The 27,296-nt window shown below is 44.1% G+C and overlaps 1 protein-coding gene across 1 annotated transcript in view; it reads left to right on the top strand.

The window, feature by feature from the left end:
- The window catches only part of LOC102438527 (CUGBP Elav-like family member 2), a 306,666-nt gene that overhangs the window by 169,843 nt on the left and 109,527 nt on the right, over nucleotides 1-27,296 (top strand). The window contains 1 exon segment of the mRNA XM_023758393.1: nucleotides 22,933-23,015. Within this exon segment, the coding sequence (XP_023614161.1) occupies nucleotides 22,933-23,015 (83 nt within the window).

Here is a 27,296-nt window from a genome sequence, read left to right as displayed (position 1 = left end):
ACGCCTTGAAATATGAAGTCACTAAGTGCAGGAAAGTAGAGCTCGGGGTAACACTCTGCCTGTTCTTGCATTTCATTTCAGTGTGGACCCCCCAGGATATATTCCCCTAAGTGTCCTCATTTTCAACGCTTAGATCTTTTCCAAATCATCAGACTTGACTTCTTTTATAAATAAAAAAGTGATTGTTTCATTAGCGTTCGGATTCCTGAGCAAAGCGATGATCCGGCGTCTGAATGTAGAGCAGTGAGTCCCAAGTGAAAAGGAAGGGAGGGTGTGTGTGTGCAGATTCCACTTCTCTGGTTTATGTTGCACGCCCGCCCTGTCCTCAGAGTCCCAGGCTCTGTGTCACTTTGGCTTCTTGGAATTTGATAACAGGGGATGTTCCTGGGAAGGTATGGAGTCCGTGCCATTTAATGGGTTCCTACTGTTTGCCCGGAAGAGCCAGTTAGTAGTGAGGGATTGTCATCTGCTCCTCACGTGCCTTCGTGCGAGCACGTCCGTCAGTGTTAAGGAGCCATCTGTCCCTCATGTACAGATGTGCGGGCCCTCGGGCTGGGATCTTGTGGAAGTCACAGGCTCTAAGCAGGGTACTGGCGTCTGGTTGTGGTTAGGGGGGCTCTTCCAGCGCAGTCCCAGAAGGCCCCGCCCCGAGGAAGCACCGCCCTGATTAGGTCCCCTTGTCCCAGCAAGGCTGCGGGTGAGAGGAGGCAGTGCAGTTAGTCGGAGCGCCAGCCATGCTGCTCATTCATGCTGGCACCAGCTGGCCTTGACTCCCAGCAAGTCACTGCTCACGGTGCTGTGTACCTCGAGGCAGAATATGCTGCCACAGCCCTACCTGGCCCTGCCGCCCTGTGGCTGCCCATTGAAAGGGAGACTGTCAGCCGCTAATACGAACAGACTAGATTTCAGGAGAGCCAGGAGTCATGGAAGGCAGCCACTCTACTCTAACTCACCCCTCTCCGCCAATCACAACTGCCCCGTGGCAGTCGGTTCCAGCAGTTACAAGGGAGCCAAGTTATATTGGGAAGATGTCAGGGACTTTGACTTCTGACTTTTGACTTGGAATTATCTCCTGAGTGACCTGGAGTAAGTTGCCCACGCGCTCTGAGCCCTTTTCACAAAGCTGATGTGAGATGCAGGTACGACACAGTGGTTTGCAGCCCTGTCTGTCAGTGAGCATCGCCTAGAGCACAGGTCCTCAAACTTTTTAAACAGGGGGCCAGTTCACTGTCCCTCAGACATTCCACACAGGCGCACTGCGGGCCCGGGACGAGTCCGCTGCTAAGCAGGACAGGCAGCGGCGGCAAAAACACCCGGTGGGCCGGATAAATGTTTTCGGCGGGCCGCATGTGGCCCGCGGGCCGTAGTTTGAGGACACCTGGCCTAGAGCAGTGGTTGGCAAACTGCGGCTCGCGAGCCACATGTGGCTCTTTGGCCCCTGGAGTGTGGCCACGAAGTTTCAATCGCACTGTACATGCGCGCTCGCATGTGGTATTTTGTGGAAGAGCCACACTCAAGGGGCCTCAGTTTGCCGACCACTGGCCTAGAGGAATTGAAAAACAAAAAAGTCAGTACCTGGACTCCACCCTCAGGACTTCTGAATTCCTCCGAGGAAGGGCGCAGTCAGCATCTGATGGTGTTCCAGTGATTCGGATGCAGAGCCAGTGTTCAGAGGGCTCAAGGCAGACCAGGCAAGGATGCCTGAGAAAGTATAAGCCACGCTGTAAATTCAGGGTGGTGGCAGTCTTTGTATTTCCCACCCGTTTTGGCGATGTCTAACAGTTTTAACCCTGCTCACGGAAAGATACTGCAATCATTCATGACCTGGTTTTGTTTTGTTTTTTTTAACATTGCTTCCAGCACCCACCCAGGCCATTTTTAGAGAGAGGTAGACACCGTTGTGCACCTCCCTGAACACAAACGCCACCAAGTCTCACTGGGCGTGCAGTGACTTTTCCGCGGACTTTCATAATAGCCTCTCCCTGGGAGAACCTGGCTTTCCTGGGGACTGTGAGAACCAGGCCGGCCTCGCGGACGTTGGGCCTCAGGTAGCAATAATTGCTTTCTGGTTGGAAACCCCTCCGGCTCCTTCAGCGAGACAGGTGCCAAATGTAAGGGTAGGGGAAGGAATGGTTCTGATGGGTAAGATTCTCAAAATCTTACAGCGAGGGGTCTGCCGGAAATCACAGGTGTATGTGAATGTGAAGAGAACAACTCAAAAGTTTCAGTGACAAGATAAGTGCAGTGTTTATATTTCAATGAGTACAGAAGAAAATGTCACTGGAACCTGAACTTGCAATGGAGTATAATTTAATTAACGATAAGATCTACCTGTGTTCCTGCTAACGCCCTACGGTTCTGTTTGGGGCTGGTCCACCCTTAGCAAAGCTCTCCTGTTCCACAGAGGACTGGGCTAGGGTGTGAACCAAACCTGCCTAATGGGGGATATTTATCAGAAGGCAGAATACCTTCTGAGGGTCCAGTACAGTTTTTGCTGCAAGGAAAAAGTAATGCCGGTTTAGTGGGAAGTGTATGATCATTTAAGGCACTGTTTGGTTCTGTATGTGTTTGGAGTACTTCGTTAATGGAATAGCTTTTCCAATAAATGCTAAAACACACGTGTTTATACGGTGCTTCACATGGACTGATTTATCAAGTATTAATTCTCAGTGTTATCCTGGGAAGGAGGCGGAGGAGTCATTCATCCTCAGATGTGGGTGGGAAAACTGAGATTGGCAGTTTCAATGATGGTCACCTGGCTACGAATTTGGCCATTTGGAGACTTGTGATCTTAAGATTCTCCTTTTGATGCTTTTTCTATTTTATGAGTTTTCACTTCTTTTACTTTGATTTTTAAAAGTAAAGACATTAAAACTGTTTTCATTTTGAATTGAGAAAACGGAAGATTTTGAAATGAGAAAATTAGCCTCTGTCCAGAAACCCAGATATGTCTGCATCTTTGCATTGATCTAGCCCTTTAGAGTCATTAAGTCCTCATTCTGCAAAGGCTGCCCTGAAACATTCAAGGTCCAAATATAGATCACAGAAGGGTTGGAGCAGAAGTATAGCAAACTGCCTGGGTCCTTGAAATAAGCTTTTCCGAACCACACCCCCCACACACACACCACCTGCTATTATTAGCAAAGATCAATGACATGTTAACATATGCTATTTTACTAGGAATATAATGTCAAATGTTAACAGATACAGAGTCAGGTAGCATTTTCTGACTGGAAGAAATTGACAGGAGATGCAAACACGCATAGGTATCACTTTTCATGGAGAAGTTCAGCTCAGTTTCTATTTGCTGTCTATTTCACAGACAACAAGAAACCATCCTGTTTTATAGTGCCACATGGGTTACAAAAATACGGGTGGCTCTTTGCTAGACAAGCCATAATCTCAGGGAAGAATGGAGGTGAGCTTTGATCTCGGTGGCCTCTGCTCTAACTGGTCATTTTCAACAGGCACTTTTAGGCATCCCTGGCACTGGTCCCATCTCAGAATAATGGGGCCCATAATGCCTTTCCTGTGCATAGTTCAGAAGGAGCTTTGAAAGTGCCCTTGTGGACGCTGTATAAATCTGTGATATTGATTGTCAGTGTTCCACTATGCACTTCAAATCACCTCCTATCGCACCTCCAGGTGTGATAATATTTCTCATTCTGTTACAATACAGTAATGTCACACTTGGCACTTTCACTGTCCTTTTCCTAGAATATCCCCAAAGTGCTTTCTGAGAGTGTTAACTGCCATTCGACTCGTTTTTCTGTACTGGAGAGAGCAGAAACGCACCAGACACCTAGAGATTTAGGGTACAGTAAGTAGGTGGTTCCAAACAGCAGTGTTTGGCATTCCCTAACCCCTCCGTCTTTCCTATGCCGGTACAGCAGTGTCACCTAAGAAAAAGAGGGCTGGAGATGAATGGTGCTTGAAGTTTGGGCTGGCAACTGTTTAGAAATGGGACAGACATTAACTGATCATTACCTGGGTACTCACTCCATTGGCGGGCTTGGGTGCCACAACTCCACGTCTGCGGGAAACAAAGCGGGGAAAGGAGTCGCCGTCACTAAGACAATAGCCAGTCATTTCTAATCTGGTAATATTTTATGCTAACTGGTGCTGGTATGCTTTATGTCATTCATCTTCTGACTCCTTGTTCCACGTTGCCTCCCACTTGAGGCCAAGAACATTACAGCTGTGCCAACGAGTGGGTGGAAAAATAGCCTTATTATTAACCTACGTTGAAAACATAATGGTTTCTTGAATGTCTTCATTCACAGACGCAGTCACACAAGATACTAATGCTCTTTCTTAAGCATAGCAGAACAGAGTCTTCATTTAAACCTCCTCTGTCCACCTCGTGGGAAAAAAAAAAAAAATTAGCCCCTTGGAAATGACTTAATCCTTTACATTTTCGTAGAGCAGTTTGAATTCATTAGTGGGCTGTTTTTATTGGTTAGCTGTAGTATCAGATAAACCATGAATATGTAAGTGAGAGTCATTGAGACCAATCATCCACAGGAAACCTGTGAAACTCATGAGCGGAGTAAGCTTCTTTGTAGAGGGAGAGAAGACAAGGGAAGTGATTTGCCAAAAGCCGCTCAGCTTCTGCTACGCCCAGTCCAGGTTTATAAACCAGAGAGTGCTGATGCCCTGTGTGATAATAACTTCCATCTGCATAGACTCCTTCTGTTTGTGGTGCATCCTCACATCATCCTCTCACTTATTCCCTGTGATGACCCTGGGTTAGGCGGTGGGCTGGGCATCTTGCTTTTACCCAGGAATCTGTGGTCGAATGTCAGTGACTTAGCCCCGCCAGGAGACTTGGGACTAAAGCCACCCTCTCGGACTCAGGCCGGTGCCCTTTGTTGCACCAGGCAGACTGTTGAATCCAGGGTCCGTCCATTGGACGCCGGACAGCTCTTCTCTCCATTCACATATGTAAAAAGGCTTCAGATGGGTCCATTTTCATCTCAAGTTTCAGTTCCCATAAAATAAACTGATACTAGGGTCTCCAAGGATCCCTTATCAAATGTCACAGGGGAAAAGGAAAACCAAGCTCGTTTTCTGTACTCGGCAGAAGACAATTTAGTGTCCAGGTTGCCATAATGCCTCCAAAGAAAGCAGCAGCAACGTTTATTGGTGGCCTCTCAATGGACCGACCACTTTTCTGTTAACAATGCACAGTGGAAGGAACAGGCTGGCGGGACGTTGAATAGAAGCTCACTGCTGTTCAACTCCCATGGTTGATGGCAGGGGGCGGGAGAAGCAGCTCTTAAATCTTTATTCCCAAATGGGTATCTGATATTTAGGTGCTTGTACACAAACTCTGTCTAATTCCTGCGTGTTTAGTTTATTGGTGTGTACGTACTCCTGATTTTAACTCATGTCTTCATGAAGAAACTTCTGTATCGTTTTTGACGCTGACAGTTTTATTAAGGCTATTTCTTTACATTTTGGTGTTATTACTCTTTTAAAAGTATATTGTTGTGGCAGCTTTGAGGCAGTTGCAAAATACTTTTTTTAAAAAATATATGAAAGTTGGATTAAAATATACAGTAACTGTCACCTGGTAACCAGACCCCATATAACTATGTCAACATTCGCCAGTGATTTATTGCTTTAAATTGGAATCAGCTGATATTTGGTTTCACAGTTTTTAACTCCGCAGGTTAATCTGGAACCTGCTGGTACACATGAAATAGTTGTTTTATCTGCTGCCCTAAGACTGATGAAATGTTTTAAACATGGCTGTGTAATCAGTCAGTTATCTCTTAGTGTTACAGCTTATTCCATACAGCAGTGTACAATCTCAAAACTAATTATTCTGCTGTGGTTAAGACATGGGAGCAGAATGCAGTAACTGATAAAGACTGCAGTCAGCCAGTCCCTGACTGAATGAGGTAGTTCACCAATATTTTGTTATCTTCTTAGAGGAAAAACATGGGTTGTGATGGTCAGACCTCCTAGGAGCCTGCAAGCTTAGGGCAAGACCTGGGAGACAGAACACTTAATCTACTGTCAATGTCTTTTTTTACTTAATCTACTGTCAATGTCTTTTTCTACCTTTGATCTTTTGTTTTTAGATAAACTTGATTAGACTAGACTTTCACTCATCTAGACATGGATAGGCCCCTTAGAAATAAGGATGCTGGTGCTTAGAATTTTCTTTTGTTCTGAGTACAATAAAAAAAAATCTAAGGTTATGTGGACTACGAAAAAAAAAAAATTCTAGGCCAGTATCCACTTTCTACCATTCTTTTTTCATAGCCAGCTACCGCAGAAGGCCTGAAAGGGAGAGGTCGTTCGGTCTGCTCCAGACCTCACCTTTTCTACAAAGCTCGTCTGAAGGAAAAGCATCATAGATTTTTTTTTCATAGACTCTGTCTCCTCTAGAGATAATTATTCCTGCTTACAAAGATGTTAACAGCAATCCATATACGACTTATTGATGTTTCAAGGAAGACCCAAGACTCAGAATAAAATCTTGGATATAAAGGTCTGCCAATTAGATTACACAGCCTGTCTTTGAACTGAAAGTCTACTTTCAGTCTAGTGTGTGTGTTTCAGTTCACAGGGAGGAAATGCAGTGAGTTGTATTGTAAGGTTATTCTCATTTTGTGGACCAACCGCAGTTTACCTGTCAGGTGACCAAGGATTCCAGGGATTTGGAAAACTGGGAGTACAGTTGTATGATTATTTTTTTTACAGGTGACAGATTATCGGGGGTAAAATGATAGTTTTATTAGAACCCAAGAATATTATCTCTGGCACCAACATCTTTAATTGGAGACTAGTGAGAAGCCATTCGGTTAAGAAAACAGTACAAGATGTTTTCTCTTTGTTTCTGCGATGTTTTCTTACTCTCCCCAGTTCAGTTACTAATCATCCTGTTGGCCCTTCTTCTTTCCCCTCTTGAATATATAGCAAATTACTTCCAAACGGCCTCGTATCCCTCCAGCCAAACTCTTCCTGTGTCATACATGGGCCGGCTTGCCATCGCTCTCCGGCCAGAGGTGTCAGAAGTGGGTGTCAAGCTTGCCAGCAGCCCCACATATTACTGCACTAAGGCCAGAATAGATAGATGGGGCCTGCAAAGGGGGATTGATGGATGTTGCCCCCGCCTTTCTTAGTGTACTTTCTCTTGAAAAATATATTTAATTACATGGAGTCCATTTCTAGTCACAGTTAAGAGCAGGCCCTCCGGACTCCACTTGGCGTGTCTGTTATGAGGGAAAAGCCATCAATATTTTAAAAGCTGCTGACAGGCAAGAAGTTAGCCTTGATGGCTAGAAATTTAGAGGGATTTTTAACTCTATAAGATATACTCATTGCTTCTCTACAGCACTATGGAGGGGAGGCTTAATAAAGAGCAAGGGATGTGGTGAAGAGTAACCCAGTCAGAGTCTTCAGGCTTTAGATAACCTAGATGTGTCCTGATTGTATGGCCTGAATTTCTCACCCGGGAGCTTTCCAGAGCAGCCAGCACCCAGCGCCTCCCCGACACCAATGTCACAAAACTGGGTCATGGGAGGTGTGCACCAGAGAATCTATTTTAGGGCAGATCTTCCAGGGACAGATGTTGACAGGCTTTCTGGATTTCCTGTGGTCGAACAGAACGAATGATGTTCAAATTCACCCAGACTTTCCAGGTATCACCTTAGTGGTGCTGTAGTAATCAGGGTAGACTAAACTGCTGCAACAAATAGACCCAAAATTGTATTTCAACTAAAAACCTAGTATAAGTTTCTTTCTTGCTCATGTCAGTAATCCTTTTTGGGTGTTCGGTTGGCGAACGGCTTTCCTCCATGTGATATTACGGGGATCCAGCCTTCTTCTTCATCTTGTAGCCCAACCTCCTCTTTATATTTTTTGTTACTTTGTCTGTCATCTGCATCCATCCAAAAGGAAATATGAAAATATCTGTTCTATTGCAAGCCCTGGCCCTGAAGCAGCAAATATCACTTCCATTCACATTTCCTTGTCCTGTACATAGTGACATGACAAGCTAGTGGCTGTGGTTTTGCCATGCACTCTTCTTCAGTCCTGGCGCTGTGGGAGAAGAAGAGAGGAGACCACAGGTGGCTGGTTGTATTGTTCCCCAGACTTCCTTGAGGATGAGACTTATTGATATACATATTACCAGGCCTTTCCCCTGAAAATCCTGACCCAATATGTCTGGGTTGGTTTTAGGAATTTGTGTTTTTACAAACATTCCAGGTGATGGTCTTAGGAAAGTTTGAGAAACACAGTAAGATGTAATGAAATTTAGGGAGGGTAGTGTACATTTGTTGCAGTCTTAGGATCCCATGTTGTAAGGAAGGCTGGCAGACTAGATGGCCGAAATCTAGTTCCCGGCACCCTTTACCTATCTCTGTTCTTCTAGAATTTAGAGGCAGAGTTATAGTGTGTCTCTACTATATAACACTAATATGTCCGTTCAGACCTGAATTTTTCTTTGAATTAGCTCATTGCTTCATTCAGTTGACCAAGGTTAGCAGACATTTTGACATACGGTTGTTTTATGGATCATATCAAATACTTGGAACATATCATGTCATGACAGCTCTTTAACACGTAGGTCAATGTATAAGATTGACTAGGAATGAAATATTGGGAGTTCCCTGGCCCCCTAGCCCCCGTCCCGTCATAATGTTGAATCCTTTTGAAGCTTATCATCATGGAAATTAAAAACATAACTATATTGGACAAATAATGGGTTGAATTATTTATCGGTGACCTCTGTCCCAAACTGGAAAATAGAAAGCTGCTCCACTCAGCCTCCTGAACATGCCGGAAGAACGCCAGGAGATGTGTGGAATTTCCGTTTCATATGCTCTTCACAGCACATTTGAATCCTAGTCTCTGTGCTACACAACAGTGGTGCGGACAAATTGGGGTGTGCTCGGGGAATTCAAACCAACTTTAATGTTTGCCTATGACAGTTAATATTTAGGAAGATAATTCTTCCTCTCAAAGTATTCCAGGACATCCTGAAAAAATATTTGGGATACCTACCGTTTTGGATTGCCTGAGTTATTGGTCTTCCTGTGACAGAACAAAATTTAGAATAAGGAGGCCCTCAGTGGCAGGAGAACCTCTTTTGACTACTAGGAAGTATTATTGTCATTTGTTATCTGCACAATTAGGAAGCAGTCGAGTATAGCAGAGGCTTTGCTGCGTAAGTGATCTTTGTTGCCTCCAACCCTTTAGCTCATTGTTGAGTGTTTTCCAACACGCCTTTCTTCCCACTCCCATCTTAATAAGTGTGTGTGTGTGTGTGTATGTGTGTGTGTGTGTGTGTGTAAACTCCACCCAAGTTCTGGCTCTTAAGTCCAAAAGGGCTGAAGACTTTTAATCCATCTTCATGCAGTCATCTTGAGGACAGAGTGGGAGCCTGTGGGATATTTCTTGTCTCTCTTTTCTAAAGGTTTAACCGAAGAAAGAGTGTCGTTGACAATGATTGAGAAAAATGAAAGTTTTTAGATCAAACACTGCTTCGGTGTGCGTGCAGCGCGGGGAAGGCTGATAGATGGCGTCTTCCTCGAGTGAACCACATAGCGGCTAATCAGTGTGTGGCGTGTAGAGCTTTCTGTAACCTGGAAATCAGGGAAATATTTCACTTTCCCTCTGAGGTTTCCAGGGAGAGAGTCTGTGGCAAAGAAGATGAATCTTCTTCTCTCTACCTGCTGCAGAATGGGCAGTTCACTGTGCAGCTAAATTTTAAACACATCAAGTGCAAGGACCATGATTATATTTTTCTTGTACCCGTAATCAGTTATGTTTATTTAATTTCCTGGAAAGTGGAAAGCCATGCTCAACATATACCCTGGTTGAGATTCAGAACAATCAAGCAGCATGACGGTCTTTGGCAAAAGCGAGTCCACCTGATTGGATCCGGGCCCAGGCTTTGTCCAGTACCCAGAGAGTGGACGCTCTGTCCAGATGCCACCTCTCTATGTCCCAGTTTCTTTTTCCTTTTCTTTTATAAAATATATTTTCATTCATTTCAGAGAGGAAAAGAGAGGGAGAAAGAGATAGAAAAAATCAATGATGAGAAAGAATCATTGATAGGCTGCACGCCCCCTACTGGGGTTCAAGCCTGCAACCCGGCCATGTGCCCTGACCCGGAATCAGGAATCCAACCATGACCTCCTGATTCATAGGTCGATGCTCAACCACTGAGCCAACTTGGGCGAGCTATGGCCCAGTTTCTTTAACTGGAAATGGACTAAAGCTGCACAGTTGCTAAGTTCTCTTTATTCTCTCAGTCCAGCACTTGAAGGTGATCACAGTCAGTCAGGACCAGCCCTTGTGAAAATTATGATATGTGTGAAGTTTCTTTCCTGCAGCCACCCCAGTTTTTTGTCTTTTTTCCCTCTTTCATGACACCACCTCATGCCCCAGCACCCGCCTTGTCACTGAATAAACTCATATCAAAACCTATCGCTGGAGATTTATTTATACTATAGTGTACATCACTGGAAAAGTAGATCATAGTGTTGCTTTTGAGGAGTGTTTATTTTAATATAAATCGGAGCTTCCGGCTATAAGGATGAAGCTCACAGGAAAAGAGAAGCAGTTGAGAGAGAGAACGAAAGAGAGGAGTCTTTGTGTTCGCTTGTGACAGCCCTCATTTTGTTCTGTTGTCCCAGAATGACTATTAATATTCTCCCCTCTGCTTCCCAGAGTGTCCCCACTTGGTGAGTTATTTGATCACCCTAGATTTAGAGGAAGCCTCCATGGTACCCCTAAAATTATATCACAAGTAGAAGGAAGAAAAGAAGCCAACCTTCACTTCTCTATGCCAGAATCCAAGGTTGGCACTGTGTACAGATTATCTTAAGAAGTGGATTGAAAAAAATCTAGCTCACCTAACCAGCAAACTACACATGTCTTAGGCCAGAAATTGGTCAGCCATACCAGAGTCATTTCTCGGGAAATGACTGTCACATGGCCTGTTTTTACCACCACGAATAGCCCGCATCAGAAAGGCTCGTAGAACATGAAATCTAAAAGAAACCGAGTTTCTCTGGGGTGAACTATGGGGAAATGCCCTGAGGACAGTCAATCAATAAGTATTTAAAAAGCACCTGATGCCCCGACTCAGTGGTTGCGCGTCAACCTCTGAACCAGGAAATCGTGGTTAGATTCCCGGTCAGGGCACATTCCTGGGTTGCAGGATAAATCCCCAGTGGGGGGTGGGGGGGGGGGGTTGCAGGGGGAAGGCATGCAGGAGGCAGCCAATCAATGAGACTCTCTCATCATTGATGTTTCTATCTCTCTCTCCCTCTCCATTCCTCCCTGAAATCAATAAAAATATTTTTTTTAAAAAGCACCGATACCTGGCACAGTGCCATGCCTTGTTAAGGGGGACCAGGGGACCTTCCGATGTGGCCCCTGCCGGCAAAGAGCTTCGGTGTGTCCTAGGTAGCATGATAGCAAAACAGGAACTGAACTACCATTGGAGACAGCAGCTTATCAGGCAGTCCAGGGATATTTCCTGTGTGTTACCCTTCTGTGATGGTGACTCTCCAAATGAAATCCAGCCACTGGAACCTCATTTTCAGGTTCCTGAATTCTCCTGGGGGACAGGCACCCCAGTTCTCCTCCCTTTCAGCTCTCGGTCCTACACATCGAGAGTGCCGCCTCTTTACGCGAAGCCCAGGTCACTGCTTTTCCCTCCTCCTTTGTTGCTGAAATAAGGGGAAGTGACACACATCTGGTTCAACTCCTTTCTTAGTAATGAAACCTGGGTGTGCTCATTAGACAGCAACAGGTTTTATTCCAAAGAACAAACTGTTTTAGGGAATTCTGGGCTCTTGGGGGAGTACCATGAAGGGTACAGTTGGGGGAAAATTTGTCATACCCTGAGCAGGAAAGTCACCACAATGATTCCATTAAAATTGATTGACTGTTCAGAGGCCATGTAAATGGATGTGCCGGGTACTCAAAGGCCATGCAAATGGGTGAACTTGGCTGGTTCTGAGTAATTACTTCAGAAAGCAAGACAACAAAATCAATTCCAAACCCTATTAAAGGGTGCGTGGCCATCATTTACAAAGGGGCTCGTGTGTCTCCCGTCCACCCGGAGGCCAGCGGGGAGCAGCACAGCACTGCGGCAGGCGTGTTGACGCTGCCTTTCGGTCCCTCAGGTGCTTCTGTTATAACATTGGGGTAACACTGCCTGCCCCTCACCTGTCTCCTAGGGACCCTGCATTGGTCCTGCCTTGGGGCTTTATGGAGGAACATAACAAATTTAAGGTGGACAATAATATGTAACATTTATTAAGCGCTTTGAGGGATATGCCAGGAGCTGTGCCATACATTTTCACAAATTATTTTGTTTAATGTGACAACCCCGTGATACAGCTATTATTGCTAACTCGATTTTATAAATAAGGAAACAGAAGCTTGAAGAGGTAAAGAGCTGTGTCACATCCCCAGGTCAGTCTGAAATTCTCATATGGGGTGACTGACTACTTGACTCACTGCGAAGTTTTATGAATGAAGCAGGAGAGGAAATCCAGGGTGACTTTGAAAACTGTCAGGGTCTCTGCCATGAGAACTCTGGGACTTTATCCCTGGAACATTAACTAATACTTGGCTACATACGTGCATTTCTTGCATGGGTTCTGCTGTTCCAGGAAACTCGTAAAAGTCTCTCCCTCCCTGATCTACATGAAAAATGACGCAGGCATCGTGGGAGTGGGTGAGGCAGTTACAGTGGTCTTAATGGCCGCTCTCTGGAGTCACAGCACAGGAAACAGGCTAAAACCAGTGCAGAGCTTTCCTTTCGCCAGCATACCGTTTCTATAGCCAGAGGGTTGGCCTCTACATTTCACTTTGGCTGTGAAGACTAGCGTCAGGAAGTGGATGTGATTCCTTTCTCCAGTTCCAGAAAAAAAATATTTTGTTTCTGCTCTGGATTGAAATGCCTCTGGAGAGTTCAGCCCCACCTCGATCAGGACCACAAAAAGCTAGAATACCAGTGATATCCACAGAGGGACAGAGCTGAGCCGTATTTTACACTAATAATAAGGGGTCTATATTCCTAGTCTCCAAGGACAGATCACCACACCCTCGAAGCAGCGCAATGAAGTTGAGACTCAACAGATTGGTCTAAAAGCCCAGTGTGCTGAACTGAGAATCCTAGCAAATTAGACATGATTTTGACCTACTCCCATTGCCACCAAACTCCTAATTAAAATGCCAACCTGTCCTCAAGAGAATCCATACTATGAAATAACCTTATATTAAAAACTTCCTTTTAATGAGGTTCCTCAGTACTTTAGAAACTAAATCCTTTTTAATTGAATTCAAGGCAGAAGTACCTTCTCCCACAGTTAACCCTGAGCCGCCTTCCTTCCTCTGTGTGAAGGTGTCTTGGTTAAATCAGCCTGGAGGTCTACTGCAGCCGTGGGCCCTTGGAAAAGGAGACATTGCTGCCATCCTCAGGGGTGCCATCTCTGCCTCATCACCAAGACTCCTGGGAGACCCACCAGCCTAGGGAGTCTGTCCAGTCACCCCAAGTTTAGGGATACTGCCCAGTAGGCCTTTTAGTTGGCTTGTCAAGTTCAACCTGAAATTACTTTTTTTTCTTACCTTTAGAGAAAAAAATATGGTCCTTCTTCCTAATCTAGAATTAGTATTTAAAAATAAAATCATAGTCCGGCTGGATGTGGCTCAGTGGTTGAGCGTTGGCCTATGAACCAGAAGGTCACGGTTCACTCCCTGGTCAGGGCACATGCCCAGGTTGTGGGCTTTATCCCCAATGCGGGGCATGCAGGAGGCAGCCAATAAATGATTCCCTCTCATCATTGATGTTTCTAGCTCTCTCTCCCTCTTCCTTCCTCTCTGAAATCAATAAAAAAAATATTATTAAAAATAAAATTATGATAACTATACCATTTGCTTATTACCTTGTATTCCAAAGCTCAGGTGACCTTCTCTGTAACAAAGGAGATTGCCTGCTTCCTGTATCCTGTCCCAGGTTCCTTGAAAAGCATGTGCATCACCCGTAAACTCACCGTCCCCTGCTTAGAGCAGAGTGGGAGAGTTCAAGAAGCCGCTAAATGCAATGATGGTCACATCAAGGGAAAAGGGTGACATTAAAATTCTTCAGATACTTTACAGGTATTGGACGTTTGAAATGGTTCAACATAAGTGGCTTATTTCAAAGGCCCAGGGTGAAGGGGAAAAGCAGATCCCAGCAGTTTTGCCCTTGATGCCTTTTCTGCTTGTGTCCTGCTCTCCTCGTGTTTACATAATAATGGGTGAGGAGTGTTGCAGCACACACACAGCTGTGCACATTCCTCCTCAGTTGCTTTTCCAAAGGGTTTGAAAATGCGGTAGATTTAATCTAGGGTAAAAAAAAAGAAAGAAAGAAACTCAATTTTCCTGGCAGATTTAGAGAGTGAGCCTGTCCTCACGGGGCCATGGAGCATCAGGAGATGGTTTCTCTGAGAGAAGTCCCCAGGGCAGCAGGAGGCTGGCAGTAGCCTAGATCTGTGGCCACTTAGAAAGTGGTCGTGTGGTCACTGCACATCAGGCGTGGTGTCTGAGGAAAGAGTGCAGGATTGCAGGGAGATCACTGAACGGTGAGATCACTGTGCTCTGCCTGGTTGATAGGTTGGCTCAGATTTGCTGCAGAGCGGTGGTCCTGCTGGGAACGTTGAGTCAGAGTTCTGGGAGGAACAGAGAATCCCTGCGCCTGGCAGCCAGAAGTAAGAAGTACAGCTCCTGCTTTGTCAGTGAAATTCCCAAGGGATTCCCTGGGGTTTGCCCTTGGTGACCCAAACGATGACAGCCACGTAATTCAAGCACTGAGAGCAGAATGGCAGCGTTGTTTTTCTGCTTCCCAGGTAGTGGCCAGATGGTAATAGTTTCTACATCAGGGTGCCAATTATATCAAACTCTGTAAAACTAAGCTAATTGGATATGGTTTCATTCGAAGTTGATTTCTACAGGATGTGGCATTTGTGTTGGGTAGCTGTCATGCTAGCTATGGAAGACCCACTTTTAGATAGAGAAAAAAGGTCCTAGGAGACTGTTAGAAGTTTCAAGCAAGAGAGGTTTTGGTTATAAAAGGACATTTTTGGTGACATGAGGGAGGTTGAAAGAGTTCCAGACAGAAACTGTTGAGTGGTTCATGGCACAGCCCCCTGTGAAGGGTGCTGTCAACCAATAATGGTTAGGATGGTTTTGCCTTATCTATTAGCTTCTCGTTAGGGTAGTTGAGTTAACAAATTATAAAACTCTGATTCTATGAAAGGGGCATAGAAGCCAAGAGAATGCCATGTTCACTTCCTCTGATTTTCTTTTTCTGAGTTTAAAGCAAAAAAAAAGTGGGGGGGGGGGGCAGTAAATGGCTTGCAAAACAAAACTTCATCTCTTTGTAGGTTCTTCTAGAACTAACTTTTTGCCTTGAATGCCACTTTTCTCATTCCTGGCCTCCGTGTCTCTCAGTGTATGTCAGGCACTGCAGCTGTCTGGGTGCAATATCCAAGTTGAGAGGAGCCCAGATAAGGAAATGGAAGCAGGAATGCAAGCCCGTGCTGTGCAGCATTGGAGCTGCATCTTAATGTAACCATGTAGTTTAGCGGTCGCCAGCCTGTGGTCCGTGAGGTCCGAAAGGTTGGCAACCGCTGGTATAGTTGGTAGCAATAATTGGGACTCATGTTTTGAGGACAGAGTAAACAAAATAAACACTTAGGACCATGGAGGCCACAAATTAATAGCAGTACATTTGACATGGTTTTGCTCTGGCAGCACCAGTTCTTCTTGGTGGGGGAACTTTGGGCCAAGGAAAGGACACATCTGTGTACTTTTGAAGAATGGTATTTGTCATCATCTTTTGCGTCAAGGCTGAGGATCACCTTCCAGACCACTGGTAATCTACTTCTTTTTTTAAGGTTAACACTAAGTTTTCTTTAAATATAGAATTCAGGGGACTTTTGATGGAGTGTTTGAACCTTTAACTGCTTTGTAGAAACTGAGAGTCCAGGGTGCTGGCAGGGGTGAGACCGATGGTTGACAGTGGAGAGCTTGGTGTGTGGGAGATTCACTTGGACACAACATACACCACTTAGATCAACAACCTTTGGACTCAGAAAAAGTATTAAATTCTCTATAGAGTGGCGAAGATTGAGGGAGGAAATAGATCACAAGGGGAATCAAGGGTGAAGAAAGAGTGCGTCCTCTTTTGACTTCAACTGGCCTGGATGCGACTGACTTGACGAGAAGCCAAGATCCCAGTTGCAATGCAACTTGTGTAATGCAGGCACCTACTTTGCTTGCAAATGTGCACAAAAGAGATCTTCATTCACAGAAAGAGAAAAGCCACAGCGGGTTGGCTAAGTTAGCCTTCCAGGGCCTTTGTCCCTCGATCTGCCAGCCCCTTAGAATTCAGACGCAGATGTTAAAGGGGTTTTCAGTTCACAGTGTGATGACTGTTGACACCCAGAATTCAAATGTATTTTGAATTGAATTTGTCTGCTACAACCATCAGATGATCATTCTGTGGCTGTTTTCAAGTGTTCATTTGCTTAGATTTATCAAGTAACATCGATTTCTTATGAGGATGATGTTGAATGGCCTTGAAGACATGGCAGGCCCCTGTGTATCCAGTGGACAGAGTCCATCTGAGGAGACAGGTGTCCACGTGCACAGCGCCATGAGCTCCAAACCTGAGATACATTTTATTTTAGTGGCTTAGCCACAGAGTTGCGGGAAATCATTTTTTTCACCTTCTCTCCTCCATCCTCAAGTGTACAGTTATTTCTGTGTACTTCAGAGAATGTCCCACAGTTTTCCATATGAAAATATTACTGGAGTGGCATCAGAAAAAGAATTTGCCGTTAGAGCCAGAACATTCTAAAAAGGCTGTTTCTCCCATTTAAGAGAGCACCATTCCCAGGAGAATTCATGCTCAGCCCAGGCTGGTGGCTCCAGGAGACGTGTGAGGAATGACACTAGATCAGCCGCATGCTAGGCTGGCTTCCTAATCGTTGGCCTGTGATCTGAAATGTCTACACGACAGCTGACGGGCGACTGTTTCAATAATTGAAAACTATTCAAGTCACTGACCTGTCGTCCTTATACCTGGATTCCTTACAACAAGCACACAGACATGATGCAAACTGCCTTATTGTCTATATTTTAGAGTCAAAGGCTCTTCAGAGCCTCAGACCTTTGTTCCCTTCCTCCCCACCTTGGTGAGGTCTGGAAACCTCAGAGGAAGCCCCTGCGATGAGTACGGGGTCAGTTTGCTTCGGGGCAGAGGCAATTTTACAAATCTGACCTCTGGCATCATTCTCTGGGGCTGTGTCTACACCACCCTCCACACTGGACGATGTAAACAAATTGCTGTTTGACTCAGGGCAGAACATGGTGTAAACTGGTGGTTTCCACAAACGAAGTGCATTTTTTAAAAATTCTGTATTACCAAGAGTTTCCAAGCAGAGATTTTCAAGAGAAACAGCTGTGGTTTGAAAAGATTTATGATAATCCAGATGGTTTCTTTGAGGATAAATCTACTTGATCATTTAAAATTAAAGTCTTTCAGTAAAGTTGAGTGTCTTCTTTATGATTTTAAATATACTACCATTGTGTGTGTGTGTGTGTGTGTGTGTGTGTGTGTGTTGGCCTGTCTTGTTCGGAGCTTTATCTTTGGAAACAGCAGAAACCTCAAGACAGTGTCCCAAATTATTCAGCAATTAAGCCTGCAGAATACCTGAGGGAACCCTTCCTAACAGCAGAAATGGTTTGTGAGGAGATACAGTCAGATGCATCTCCCCTGTCTGGACTGTCTAGCAGTCAGCCTCTCTGGGAACTGCTACTCTCAACTTCTGATCCAAGATGCTCTAATCTTACTGCACAATTATAATACTGATTCCATTTCGCTTTCCAAGCTGAACATGGGCAACTAGATTGCTAAACTTGTCCACTTGTGGGAACCTGGGTGTAAAAGGCTCCCAGGCCCCTTGTCGGGGCTCTGAGGAGACAGAGGGGTGGCAGGCAAGGGGCTCTGGAACCAGTGGCCTTTCTGTACCTCTCGCCTGCCCTCAGTGCCCATCGTCCACTGGCTTGTGGCCACCCAGAGATGCTCATGTGAGGCCCTGCACCTGGCCTTCACCGAGGGCCCTCTGCACCCCGGGTCTTTCCCTTGCAGGCCTCTTCCACCGACTATCACACTTGATCTGTCCTACATTGCCTGCCTAGGGCCTGTGCTAGATGTATAAATTCAAGCAGCAAAATGAATTCTCGGGGAGATGTAATGTTCACTGTCCTTTAATGTGTTACCAATGATGTTTCAGACTCATCAGCATTTCTTGATGACCAGTGGAGGAGTCATCACATGTGAGCTCTGTGTAGGCCTGAGACAGGTGTTTGGTTCACTTGACCGATCTCACCTGTGAATTTGAAAAGCCCTTCTAAGGAGCAGTATACTGGGGTGGATAAATAGACACGTGAAAGATGGATTGTATCAATGAAACTGGGAAAGCAGGATACCATAAAGTAACTTGGGTGTGGAAGGTCATGTTCATCTTTTGTAAGTTGGCTACTGCCACTGGCAAAAACTCCTGAATGAGTGGATAAAGGTGGCGAGAATTGTGAAGTCCAAGTGCTTATTAGTGTCAAATGAGCACAGCAGAAAAATGTGAAGTAGCAAAAATGAGCAGCATTAAGCAGAAAAAGGAGTTTGAGGCTTGCTGAGGCACCTGACTCATCAAACTGCATTAGCCTCTGCTCATCCCCCAGAGGCCCCAGGGTGTCACTTCCCATGGCTGACATTCATGAATGTTCCTGGAACCCCCAAAGCTGAGGGGTTGTCCCCTTGGTGCCTGTGGTGGCTGCTGACCACTGAAGAGTACCTGTGGATGTTGTAGGTGTTTAACCACCCACCTTACGATGAAGTTGGAAGCAGACCTGCTGGAGGAGGAGTCTGTCCCCAGAATCAGATTGCCGAGCCATCTGGTGCTGCAGCTGACCTGGAAATGCATCCAGTAAATTTCAGCCCTGAGTTACAGCTGGTGTGGGGAAATCTCGGAGACAGGTGGTTCCCTTAGCAGCTGTACCTCCGGTTAGGGTAGGCAAGAAAGAAAATTCCATCCTTCTTGAACCTTCATGGATCTTCTGGGATCTGTAGTAACTCCCTGAACTTTTTCCATGGTAATTACCATATCAGGGCAAATAATGATATTTCTCCCTTCCTTTGTTGAAATAATCTCTGCGAGGCAATGAATCGAAAATTTTAAGTGAGCATATCAAATGATAGATGGATAAAAAAGACTATGGTTTCTAGAGACTACTCACAGAAACGAGTCTTTAACACATTCTTATGCTGGAAGTATACAGACTAAAGTCCCATCAGGGGAAAAATAGATTGCTGCATTTAAGGGAACTATTTAAATTTATAATTCTGTATTTACCCTGCAAATTTTAAGATAATTTAATCAAACACTGTTTTTATCAAGTGGATCAGTATGCATGCTGAATGAAATGCAAGACATTTTTAGCCCAAGAAAGATAAAGAAGACTTTTGACTTTTGACTTTAAAAATTTGTTCTGAATGAAACACTTTGCCTTTATGCCCATATAGTTTGGGGAGGATTTTAGGCAGACCTGGTTTTTATTCACTGACTTAGAAGTAATGAAGCTAAAGTAGCTAAGGTACAGAGGAAGTTAGATATTTTCCCGCGTCACTCAGGATTCAAATGTTAGAAACCAAAGGGAAGAGTCTTGGGGTGATATTCCCCAGCACCCCTACCTTTCTGCAAGTTGTTCACTGCATGATGGGGCCCAGTGGAGGCTGCAAGTCGGAGCAGAAATTCAGCCTGAGCGCTGCTCTTCAGGCCACGGGCTGTGCCCACCTGGAGCTGGGACACCTTCTTCAAAGGTGCCAAGTTGGGTGCTGAGCTGTTGGGTTGGGTTCAGCGAGTAGTGAGGGAAGCATATCACCAATGTTATGCCAGGGCTTCTCCAATGCATTGCAACCAGAACTAGAGCTGATCTTGGCAGCATTTTTAAAAAAACAGCCACCGTTGTTTACATGGGCATGGAGTGAGAGTTACGAGCTGTACACAGTTTGGACAGGACCAGCATCATGAATGCCTGGTTTCACCTTGTCAGTTAGACAGGCAGGGAAGGCCCCTGATTAAATTGGACAGAGTTTGAGATTTGGGGCATCTTCCCATCTCCCCTTCTATACGTTAGACTCCTCTCTTCATTTCCTTTCCCCCTTCATCCCCATCCTGCACTGCTCAGCCCTCAGCTTCAAACTTGCCTTTTCACACAAACCACCTTCCATCCACTAAGAACTTTGGTCAAGAAGAAAACACTTCAGCCAAATTTATACTAAGATGTTAATAGCTAGGAACGGTGAAACATTGCCACCCCTGAGGACACCCTATTAATACTTAAACAGGAAATGAACTGTTCTTCCCAGTGGGTTTCAGGCAGTGGGAAATGGTCGGCATTCTGTTTGGGGTTTAAGGCAGGAGAGCTTGCTTTATTCCTGAGCCCACTGCGTATCGGTCAGAGCTCTTCAGGTTGGCCGAGCATACAGGCTTCCCTCAGTTTCCATCATCTTTGCTCCTTGTACGTTTATCTTAGCATCGTGTTTAGTTCTCCATTTCTAGCTCCTGTCACTTCTTTAGACCAATCTAAATGCTTCATTCTTAGCTCTGAGCGTGGCCAGACTGGCTTTGTTTTAACTTCCTTCCTTAACTTCCTTAACTTCCTTCTTCCCAGGCAAGCAAACTATCCTGTAACTTCTTCCTTAACTTCCTTAACTTCATCTTCCTTAACTTCCTTCTTCCCAGGCAAGCAAACTATCCTGTAACTTCTACCCCAGCCCTAATTTTTTTTTCAAGTTTCACACTTCCAAGACCCACCTGCTTGAAAGTATCAGATTCTGCTTTTTCTGAAGCTTTGATTGTTGAGGGGAAATTCCAAGCCTTCCCTACTGCATCCTTACCTGGCATCTAACCCTGTAAGCCCAGGATCAGGATAGAACTTACTGAGAGTCTGGTTGTTAGAAGCTTTCAGAAGGCAATGGGTGGGACTTTCTCTGCTTTTCTTTCTATTCCAAGCCTAGATAAGTATAGCTGGTAGTTTTTCCTCTTCTTAGAGCGATTATGATAGGTACTGGAAGCTGGGACTTGACTTTGCTGTATTATTATTCCTTGATCTACAGCCATTCCTGTAGCTTTTCTTGGGCTTACCTAATGCCAGAGAAACTAAAACCACTCGTTAATTTGATTAGTTCAGTAAAAAATCTACCATCAGGCAGCATGGCTAAATGAACTCTGGTCAAAGAAGTCCAAATAGCTGAAATGAAAGCTCATATAAATATGGTCAGGCTGTCCACCTGTGATTCTTTAAGGAAACCTCCTAATTTCCAATTTCCCCTGTCATGCCAGTGATACATATATGAAGGGTTTCCTATCTCTTGATGCTTGTATTTTTAAATGCCATGAAGCTATGCTCATACTCAACTTTGTCCTCAAGGTAAAAGGTTTTGCATATTTAATCTCCAATAAAATCAAATATTTGACAGGTTTCCAAATTTCTTTCCGAACGAGGAGGAAGCATCTTTCATGCATTTTGGAATGCTATCTGAACAGTATTGTACGTTTATTTCCCCCTCTACCTTTGAATGAGCGTTTGGTTTGAAAAATCAGAGTGGCAGCTTAGCACTCTAAAGATGGCCAGTGGTGCCAGCTCCCTGCCCTCCAACTGTGCCTTTTTTCCCCTCTTCGTCTTATTTTCATCATTCCCCCAAATAGAGCCAACCAATGTTGATGCCGAAGGGTCATGTGCTTCTCTCCTGTTACTTGCTATCCTTGCGTAGGAGAACCTCTCAAAGCTCTCACCATCTCTGTGAATTAGGATCCTGTACTGAAGAGGGGTAAAATACGTACTGTCTTGGTGATGGCGTCTCTCCACCTTTTTTTCTCAGCCCAAAGACAGCCCAGGTCAGAGGCAGCATCTTTCTTCTTTAAATGTTTAGTTTTTGTCCACACCCTTTTTCTAAGCCTGGTTGTGCTAAGAAACCGTGTGCTGATTAACAGATTGTTAACTGGTGTCTTATCCAGTCTTCTTAGCTACATGTTGAGGGGGGAGTCTGCCATCCTTCCAAGCACAGAAGGAATGGTCCAAGGCCCTGACACCATTTCTTTGGTGGAGGGAGTTGGCTGTGTGGAGGGTGGATGCCAGCCTCTCCCGGAGGGGCATGCCACTGGACCCCATCAGCTCTGAGATAAGGAATCAAGAGGTTGCCACTCGATGTGCCACAGCCAGGTTTGAGACGTGGGACAGAGTGTGCAGATACCTGTTTGGACATGTGGCCACCTGTACTGTAACGTAGTTGCTAACTGGTAAAAATAGAGTCTTTCATTCTGGTAAACCAATATTGAGTGTCTCATGTACAGGACTTTGCATTATGTACTGTGGTGGAGATAAAATAGAGCATTATCCAGGCTTTTAAGAGGCTTATAATCCAGTTGTCTAAACCACTGAGTTTAGAAAGTGTTTTAAAAGTGTGATGTCCTAGAGATACCCTTTAAGGAAATCATAGTTAATGTTTCTGCTATTGTTGTGATTAAACACTTTTCTTTGTGCGGCCCTATTACCAGCTCACCCTCCCCCCCCCCACCTCCCACCCTCATTTCCGAAGGGCTGTGTTCCAGGTGGCTGGTGCACAGAGCTATGAATTTATCTCAACACGGGCAAAGCTAATAAATATGATTCAGGATGAAAGGCACTGTGTAAATGCTTGGGATGTTGTTATTACTGTTCTCATGCACTTTATTATTTTTAAATTGTGCATCCTTTTAAGTAGATTATTTGTTCGCCACAGTCTCCATTATATCTAAGCAAAGCTTTCACAGACATTTCTAAAAACCTTTTCATTTCTCTCTGTAGGTTGTTGTTTCGTAACGTTTTATACAAGAAAAGCTGCACTTGAGGCCCAGAATGCACTGCACAATATTAAAACTTTACCTGGGGTGAGTCGGTTTACTTTTGTACCAAAATCACTTTATTGCTTGAAAATGGTCCTTTCAACTGAAGGTTCTAGTTATGGGCTCTTAGTGCCAAAAATGACTTTGGTCTTTTGAGGAGTGTGTGCTGACCCCTCTGCTCCCCTGCGGCAGCCAAACCAGCTGGCCGGCCCATAAAGAAGCACCCGCATTAATGCCGACGGAAAGAGCTCTCAAGCCGCGTGTCCCCTGGTTAGAAAATCAGAGTGACCCCACTGGGTCTCAGCGGCTGCCAAAGGGCATTGGGTGGGCTAAGATTTTAAAAGGGAGGAAAAAAACCAACTCACACAAGAGAAGCAAATGGAAAAGGAAAAGCTTTTACTCACCAGGAGCCCCTTTTCAAATTTAGTCTTCAGATTTTTCTTTTGAAAGAACAAAATGTACCCTGTACAGCTATAATATTAAACCTCATAATGGCTTCTAAGCAGTCAATGGTGGTTAACAAAGTCAATGTTTTAATGCCCTGTTTGTGGCTTCGTGTTGATAGAGAACAGAAAATACAAAGCTTACTTTTTTTTTCCATTTCCTTCCCGATAATATCTGATGATGAGTACAATTCTCTAGAAGTGAACTGATTTATGTGACTACTTTATGAGACTACATGATTTCTGGAGTTTGGGGGCAATTTTATATAGTGCATGCTAGTATGACTATCCCTGTGCTTTTGAATATTTCCCCCATTGACTCAAATATCAGTGCCGAGTGCATTGAATATCATAATGATGTGCATTGGTTATATGAAGAACCTGTGGTAAGTAGTGTATTGCTAATTATTTTATTGAAATGTGGTTTGGTAAGAATAGAAGGAAGGTAACAGAATGCCCCTAATTTTTCAGGGTGTAGTTCTACCTCTGTGTCACTGAGCTGTCTCTGTAGATGCACGTACATGTCCGAATTTTACCTCCCATCACACCCACAAAAGAGACCATTTGTGTCATTCACCTTTGATCCATTGAAAAGTTTATGATATCTGTACTGGCAAGACTCAACAAAAGGTTTTCACAACATTAGCTTCTTAATCACCCCAAAATAATAAATTGTGACCCTTGGTCTTGAATCACACCACTTTGCCGTTCCCCTTTTCATGTGAGCAAATCAGAGAAGGTCCAGCAAGCGAGCGTGTGGCCTGAGGATTCTCCCTCCCACTTTGATTTAACTACTTCTCTCTGAAACTTATGAGGGGTTTTTTAGTACGTCTAAGTGACTTAAAAAGGAAAGTTGTACTTCAGCTTCCATTTTCCATGTATATGGGATTTTTTTTCCCAATGTAACTTCGAAGAGGTTGCAATGTTATGTCATAATAACGCAACCAAATCCCTTCTATGTATGTTTAAAATATATATATATTTGAAATCTTGAATGGTCATTTGGCATTTAGGGTATATTGATGCCAAATCACATCCTGTTTTAAATGAATGCAAAGTTTGGTTGGCTTGCATCTGTCCCCAGTAGAAGCACAGCTCTCAGCATGCCATCTTCATGTGTGAACTGGCTCTCAGGAAACCCGGAGTGAACATGGTGACTGAGCCATGTTGAAAAACACACAAGTGACTGATGAGCGTGCTTCTGTTTGGGACATCTTACTCTGACCCTTTTCTTAGCAAACCAGTAGTATCTTCTGTATTTTAAAAGAATGTCACATATGCCTCTCTTTTTTTTCTCTTCTTGAAACTTCTACATGCACAAGTCAGGGATGGTGATTTTGGAGACCCCTGTTTAAGGACAATGATTCTGGGGTTGGAAAACATGGTTTGTGGATTGTTTTGGGTTTTCTTTTTATCCTGTTCAGTTTCATATGCCCAATTACTTGAGGCGGGTTAAATGAAAATTTTGAGATGTCGGGTCTGATTTGTAGGCTCATAGCCTTCACAGCACGCACACTGCCGCCACACTTGCCATTTCCAATTAGGTAAATGGGAACAGAGTTCCCGGTCTTGCATTTATGTATAGTTTTATCTGATAAACATCACCCTTAACAGCTACAGGAATAACATGAAAGTGGTTTCTTTTCAGCTGTGAGCTTTTGGTGGACAGGAAGAAATGGGACCAGACATAAAAGATTAATGCATATTCTTAGGGAAAAAATATTACAGGATGCCTTGCTGTTTGATTACAAGCCTTGGAATTAGTCAACATTTCCATAATTCTAAACCAATACACACCTGTTTCCCCACTGCGATGTGAAGGCACAACTTAATTTAACAGAACCCCTGCTGTGCTCGGTCTCTCATTAAATACCAAGGAGCTCAGTAATTTAAAGTTGTATCACTACTATTTTTACTGGTTGCCTTCATATTATGAAATTAATAAGAAATTAATGATGCACTGTGCCATATGCCTTTAATATCTTTCTGAATAAAAATAAAAGGGATAAAGAAAAATGCATCACCAGCTGACACTTTAAAGCTTTCCTGCTGTAATCATTTTCCTGCAGATAAAATCCATTAAAAAGGCACTTGCTGCCTTTTTTTTTTTTAAGTGTCCAAAACATTCAATTTAAAACAAGATCAAAGAGTGCTGGGTGTTTAGGGTTTTTTGTTTTATTTTTTTCTATTTTCTTTTGTAGTTGGTATTTCGTATCATACGGAACCTCTGTCATGCAACCAAAATTAGGTGTTCAGGGACCATCTTTCTTTCCTTCCTGAGAGAGACAAAGAACTTGGTTGCTATGGGAGAGGTGAAAAAAAGCCAGCGGGTCTATGTGTCATGCAGTGGACTGTGCCTGCCCTTCCCCTCGTGTCATATGTGGGTTACAGAGACCCTGTACAAGGAGGGTGCAGGGCATGTGGTCCAGGGTCAGGGCCGTACTCAGCAGTGCAAAGCCATTAGGGACCCATCTCTCAAGCCTGTCTCTCATCCTGTGACTGAGAAGCACTTTGAGCCTTATGTCTTCTGAAATGCTCAACACGAATCCTAGAAATAGAATATTAAAAATAAAGGGAGTAAATTCAGTAGCTCAACCCATAGAACAAGGAATGGGCATCTGGGGTTCATTTCTCTGGTTTGATCATGTTCTCTTTCAGAAATGGCAGCTTGAAGTATGAGCAACAGATCAAATCTTATGTGCAGTGCCCTACTTATGACTGACATTTCATCAGATTAACAAGTCACTAATGATATTGAGTGCCTACTGTGTACTAAGGGGACTAAGCTATTCTGATCTCTCACACACACGCACGCACACTCGTGCACACACACCCTTGAATTCCCTGTGCATCATACTTCCATAGCCTGCAGAGCACACTGCGACTGTGTGTGCACAGGCCACAGGCCGGGCTACTTGATGAGCCATTGAGTTTGGTGCAAAATTGTTAGACTGACTCTTTCTTTAGCTGGGCCATTTGTGTTCTTGGACAAAGTTTGGTTGCCTCTGCTTTGACAGCAGGCCTTTGGCTTAGGGCTAGCTTCCTTTGTTTAGAGTTTCAGGTAGGCACAACATAACTAGTGGGATCATTCAATAGAAATGCCATCATCTGCCATTGTATTTCCCAGAGAGAAACCCTTGGAAAGGCAACTTGCAAGATTCATTTTGTTTACACTGACCTAATTTAGCTTAATTAAAAAATAAAATGAAGACCTTAATTGCGGCGCAGAGCAACTACCACAATCTTTTCAATAATCAGATGTCAGGTCCAGATATCCCTGTGCCAGTGACGGCTCTGTGCCTGTGTCATTCTTTTTCAAGGTCCTAACACACATTGTCTCTAGCAATAAGGCGTTTTGATTGAAAATCTACAGCAGTATCATTAGAGCATTCACTGTATAAATTAATTTAATTAAGGATGTAATAACAGAGAGGAATACAGTTTTGAGAAAGCTCTTAAATTTTAACAGCAAGAAGGAATTGGTGGAATCTAAATGTCTTGTAAAATATTAATTGCAAATTTCTTCCAGACATTTTCTCTGAATATGCCTTACTCCGTTCCCTCTTAGAGTCACTACCAGTTTTATTAAATGCAGTTTATATTAAGGAGTTATTGCCGTAGGAGAACATGTGTTTGGAGCACTCCCTTCTGGCAGTGGCACACCAAAAGGTGTTTTATAATAACACATGCGACATGAGCACCGACTGCAAATAGATTTGAGATATAAAAACAAATGAGCCTGATCCGGGGGAAGAAGCTGTAAATAAAACGGCCTCTTGGGACAAGTGTGTTCACCCACACGAAGTGAATGAACCTCTTCCTGGCTTGCCCTGGAAGAGATAATTTACCTGTGGGGGTGGGCGCTTTCCTCCAAGGAGGACTT

The sequence above is a fragment of the Myotis lucifugus genome, unplaced genomic scaffold (genome assembly GCF_000147115.1).
Source record: "Myotis lucifugus unplaced genomic scaffold, Myoluc2.0 scaffold_129, whole genome shotgun sequence".
In the NCBI taxonomy this organism is placed as follows: Eukaryota; Metazoa; Chordata; class Mammalia; order Chiroptera; family Vespertilionidae; genus Myotis; species Myotis lucifugus.
The sequence above is the reverse complement of the archived record's forward strand: the minus strand, read 5'-3'. Positions and strand labels throughout refer to the sequence as shown.